We start from the raw sequence: 5,729 nt of genomic DNA, 5'->3' as shown, positions 1-5,729 counted from the left end.
TTTAAAGAGGATAACTTACGCAGGTCCAAGTCGTGGTAGATAAGTGACTTCAAAGTGGAGGTGATCACAGACAGGCTCTGGAGCAAGCAGAGGCTGAGTGGCTTGGAAGGTTGCACACGTTTCGGATATTGCAAAGACTGCCGGATGGAAGACCTCACTGGAGACCAAGGTTTCTTGAAGCACCCGCTCTCTCCTGAGCGCTCTGACAACACCCAGACTAGGGAGCTGCCCTCAATCCCATGATGCTTTTCACTACTCTGTTCAGTAGCCCTACACTAATGCAGCTGCCCTGCTAGAGTATTTTATTGTTTAACAGTCTCCTCAATTATCCCATCTTCAATATACATTGAGCTGGAAAGGTACACATATTCCTGGCTTTAGTGCAAAACAAATAAAAGGCAACCACAAAGTTCATACCCTAAAATATTTTCAAAGTCATTGGGAGCACTGGGGCCAATACAAAGGACTAGCTGGAAACCCGCTGCTGATGGAGTCAGCGTGCCTTCAGGGAGGATGGGCAGCGCAGGCGCCCTGGCAGAATAGCCCCAGGCCAAAGCATTTGCTCCTGACTAGGAGCATTCTTACGGGCCTGGGCTGAAGGAAAAGGCTTGCTTCTTTCACATTCCAGACAAGAATTATGCTAGCCAGGGAGAAAAGATACCATTTGGCTGCCCAGACCCTGCAACGGAGTGCCCCTTGGGAGGCATCGCAAAGGATGTTAAGATCAGTGTAAGAGCAGCGCCTGGCATGCCCCTGGGCCCCGTGCTGGGTGCTGCAGGACCTGCTACCTTCCCGTCCTACTCAGATGTGGGGTCTGGCCACCTCATAGCTGTGTAGACGCAGCCTAGGGGCTCACCCAAGCAGACACTGTGCGGCTTTGTGGTGGGAAGCTGCTCGATCCCAGAGGACCGCCAGTCCTCAGCTCCTCCAAGTGCCTGCCGCTGCTCCCACAGGGCCTCCTGGGACACAGCTTCTTCCTTCACATTCTCACAGATAGATTTTTGATTTTTTTTTAAAGTTAGCAAATTCACACGTACAAACACAATACAAAATAATTATGCTTTGCGAAGAAATCCCAGGATATATTCCTACAACAGCGTCCTTTCATTGTATATCATAGGCGATGTGGGGGATTCGAGGTTAAAGTTGAGCCCTCATTTGGCAGCAGTGTCCACAGTGCACCTGTGAGAGCTTTGTTGCTGCGAGGCTTTACCACTGGCCACCTCGAAATCTTGTCCCCGGGCTGGGTCAACCACACCTTTCACTTGTCATTGAACCAGAGGCAGTACTTCCTTATCATGTTCCACATTCAACTTGAATTATTTCATTCTTACTTACTCTTTCATTTTTCCTCTGTTGAGGCCATTTTTTCACACCTGCATTTTAAGGCAGGGGAGAATAAGCGTTTGCCTGGCAAGCACAAGGACCTGAGTTCAATCCCCGGTTCTGCCAAAAAACAAAACCCTGCATTTTAGAGGGATGCACTGTGGCATGTGCTGCTAAGTTCCCCATGGGGCTCTCCAGAGTAGCCACTACCATCTGTCTTTGTGTGGCTGACACTTGCTCAGTACTCCCTGCCAGGCGCTACAATACTTTGCAGCTTTACCTCTCATATCACACATGATGTTTCATTGTCATTACAAAGGCAGAAATTGAGGCTCAGCAATATCTGATAAACGCTGAGCAAACTCAGACCCAAACCTCCGCCTGTCTCCTCCTGAGCGCCAGCTCTGGGCCGTGCTGCTACGCCGCCTGCGCATCATCCGCCCATTGCTCGGGATCTGGGAGTAGCTCTTTGACCACCAGCTCTAAGCTGGGTCCCCAACTCCTCACCACACTTAGGGAGCCAAAGCACTGTAGCAGCAAGGCTATGTTTCTCTCCACTCCTCCTGAGTTGTTGTTCTTTCAGAGCCACTCATCATCCACCCTCCCCTACCCCCAGCCAAGAGTCCCTGGTTTCAGGGAAGGGAAGCATCCATATTTAGGACGTGTTTTTACCTTCCCCAAGCATTTGCATCTGCACAGAAGTCAGCCACCAACTCCAGGAAACAAAAGCCATCTCTAAATGGTTAAGTTCAGTTTCATTCCAGTAACCCAAATTTGTAATCCACAAGGACAAGGTTACTTATTTTCTATTCCCAGAGTTGCCTTCCCAGTCATGGCCCTTCCAAGGGTAGGATTTGGGAGTTAAGGGCGAGGCGACAGACATCTCATGGCCGTCCTGACTCCTCTATGCCCGTCCCGGAGCTTGTTTCAACTTTCTTCTAAGATCACCGATTAAACCAGGAGACTTTCAGACTCCGATTCCACTCACTTGCAATTACCTCTGTAGCCCTCTTCGTGTGAACCATGACTGATTTGAGAAGGCTTACCAGTTTTAAAACAAAAGATCACACTTTCTTTGGCAAAAGAAAAAATGCATCCCTTCGTCCAAAGACAAATGACTTCCTGGTGATTCACTTCACTTCCCCGAGGCGTGAGAAGGGAGGCGAGGGCTCTCCCTCACCGCTCCTGTCCATAGGGGTGGTACGAAAGTTCAACTCATGCATCAGGTGCTGAACAGCACTCATCTGTTAGAATCAAATGGAGCTGCACCTCATCTACTCCTCCAGCCACCTGTCTCCTTCCCAGGAGGGCTTTGGAAGGTGTGTAATACACACATCCCTGCCCCACTGAGATCATGTTAATGTTCGAGAAAATGCTGTCATTTAACATTGCTGTGAACTTGCCCCTTGGTGAAAAAGAGAGGTAGAGATAGTAGAGATAGATGGATAGACAAAGAGAGAGAGAGAGAGAGAGAGAGAGAGAGAGAGAGAGAGAGAGAATTTTTTCTTCATATTCAAATGTATTCCCAGGGTAAAACATTCCCACTTCTTAAAGCTTTGCTTCAAAACAGAAGTATTACCTTCTATGTTTCCATGCAGAGAACTGGTAGAACATTAATGCATATTCTACCACTAAATATTCACTCAAATCTTGTAAGTGCTTCTATCCTGTTGACAAGGCCTCCTGTATGTTTGGGATTAAAGGGAAACTGAGACAGGAAAGCTGGCCCTTGAAGAACGAGGCTCTGAGAGGGTAGTACCATCATGAGATGAGCGAGGCCCCTCTGCAGCCTGTATTTACTCCATTGGGAACTCACTAGGGAACTTTTCAGTATGAACCAAGCTCACCTTAAAACATGAATACATGCATGAGGTCTACTGTGGCCTACTGGGGTGCAAGATAATAAAGAATAGGGCCCTGATGCCATTTAAAGCCAATTAAGTGGCCTCCTGGGAGACAAGTACCAAAGACCACAGGACGGGGCCAACAGAGAGCCAACTACAAACTCCAATTCTCCAAGCTGTGGAGATAAAGCCAGCAAACAACTCTCGTTTGTGCCAGAGAATGAACCAATCTCGCCATGACTGGAGCATAGCGTGTACGTCCCCACCCCCAGGCGTGGAGACAGCTAGCGGGATGGAGGCTGGGAAGGAAAGAGTAGAGATGACATGAGGTCTGTAAATTATTTGCACTTAACAGCAAGGCTTGGCTGGTCCCAGGCGCCTTCCTCCCCACAGTCAGGTTGTGGCCAGATGGTTTCCCCCGCGGGCCATCCGACTAGAAATATAGATACGAGCTGTTCTGTCCACTTACGGTAAGCAACAGTAACCCTCGAGCTCAGCCTCAAGGGCAAACAAGATGCTGGAAGAAGGGAACACAATCTTAGGAAGAAACATCGCTATTTCTACACCACAAAAAGATAGCAATGGATTTGCCAATCTGGGTGCCAGGTGTTGATTCTATTCATTTGTTCTTTAATTTTTCTAGCTCTGAACTTCATCCAATATGCAACAAATCTTTTTTAAGGCAAGAAGTCGATGCTATGACTCAGACTGGGGCCCAGAGAGGCCCTCCGGCAGAAGATGATGAACCTAGTTACGGTATGGGCTCTGACCCGATGTATGGTGAATTTGATTATGATTTATGCAAAGAAGTGGTTGGTGTGACCTGCTCCCCTGAACCAGATGCATTCAACCCATGTGAAGATATAATGGGGCACAACATCCTCAGGGTCTTGATATGGTTCATTAGCATCCTGGCTGTCTCCGGGAACGTTGCTGTGCTGGTGGTCCTCACCACCAGCCAGTACAAACTCACAGTTCCCCGGTTCCTTATGTGCAACCTAGCCTTTGCCGACCTTTGCATTGGAATCTACCTGTTGCTCATAGCATCGGTTGATGTCCACACCAAAACCCAGTACCACAACTACGCCATCGACTGGCAAACCGGGGCAGGCTGCACTGCTGCTGGCTTCTTCACTGTCTTTGCCAGTGAGCTCTCAGTCTACACTCTAACAGCCATCACCCTGGAGAGGTGGCACACCATCACCCACGCCATGCAGCTGGACTGCAAGGTGCAGCTACGCCACGCGGCCAGCATCATGGTGATGGGCTGGGTCTTCGCTTCCGCAGCCGCCCTTTTTCCCATCTTCGGCATCAGCAGCTACATGAAGGTGAGCATCTGCCTGCCCATGGATATCGACAGCCCGCTGTCACAGCTGTATGTCGTGTTCCTGCTCGTGCTCAATGTTCTGGCCTTTGTGGTTATCTGCGGCTGCTATACACACATCTACCTGACCGTGAGGAACCCCAACATCGTGTCCTCCGCCAGCGACACCAGGATTGCCAAGCGCATGGCCACGCTCATCTTCACCGACTTCCTCTGCATGGCGCCCATTTCCTTCTTTGCCATTTCTGCCTCCCTCAAGGTGCCCCTCATCACCGTGTCCAAGGCAAAGATTCTGCTGGTCCTGTTCTACCCCATCAACTCCTGTGCCAACCCTTTCCTCTACGCCATCTTTACCAAAAACTTTCGCAGGGACTTCTTCATTCTTCTCAGTAAGTTTGGCTGCTATGAAGTGCAAGCCCAGATTTACAGGACCGAAACCTCATCCACTGCTCACAGCTCCCACCCAAGGAGTAGCCACTGCTCTCCAGCTTCCAGAGTCACCAGTGGCTCAAGTTACATACTTGTCCCGCTAAGCCATTTAGCTCAGAACTAAAACATGATGTCAAAGGTATGTGCATATGAATAGAAACTAAGCCTTTCCTTTAAAGACCGCCGCAGGACAGCCGTTCGGCGCACTTCATGCCTCTGAGTCTTCCTGGCTACCTGTAAGGTAAATCCTTCAGGGACCATCAATCTCAGGTGATGCATTAGGAAACTCAATTTTATTGTAATAATAATAATTGCAATACGATCCTGCATCATACTTGTTTTAGGCTTTGTAATATGCAGTGTTTTACTCAGATAATCTTAGCTGATCCTCATGGAAGTTTTATTAAATAGGCAGGGAAGAGATCATACTTGGTATTTCATGAATGAAGAAACCAAAACTGAACATGAGTGGTGGCATGCTTAAAATCATCCAGCTTGTGAGAGGCAGAGCCAGGCTGAGGTATCCTAACTCCAGGAGGACTGCCAAGAACACCACCACGGCAAGCTTTCATTCAACATTTACTGAGCCCATGGTGGCATTACAATGGGTCACCCTGGGTAGACCAGCCAGCCGACCTTTCCCAGAATGCCCTTTGCTATGTGTTTTTAGTCAGAGTAGACCACAGAGAAAGTTCCTGGGAAGATAAGAAGTCAGAAAAAAGTGACTGCCATTTTGTAGCTCAACATGAGTGGTACTTCAGGTCATGAATTTGATTCTTTCCAAGATTCTGGTTGCAAACCAAGTG

The 5,729-nt window shown here is 48.6% G+C and overlaps 1 protein-coding gene across 2 annotated transcripts in view; it reads left to right on the top strand.

Moving 5' to 3' along the window:
* The window catches only part of Fshr (follicle stimulating hormone receptor), a 193,705-nt gene extending 188,470 nt beyond the window's left edge, over positions 1 to 5,235 (top strand). The window contains exon 13 of one of the 2 annotated variants that reach the window (XM_004627690.3): positions 3,814 to 5,235. In XM_004627690.3, coding sequence (XP_004627747.1) covers positions 3,814 to 5,047 — 1,234 coding nt within the window. In that variant the 3' untranslated portion in view covers positions 5,048 to 5,235. The remainder of the gene's footprint in view (positions 1 to 3,813) is intronic. The other variant, XM_004627691.2, reaches the window with a different exon arrangement.
* The last annotated feature ends 494 nt before the right edge of the window (positions 5,236 to 5,729 follow it).

This window comes from Octodon degus, unplaced genomic scaffold, assembly GCF_000260255.1.
Source record: "Octodon degus isolate 3935 unplaced genomic scaffold, OctDeg1.0 scaffold00020, whole genome shotgun sequence".
Lineage (NCBI taxonomy): Eukaryota > Metazoa > Chordata > Mammalia > Rodentia > Octodontidae > Octodon > Octodon degus.
Note: the sequence above shows the minus strand (reverse complement) of the source record. Positions and strands in the feature narration are given on the sequence as shown.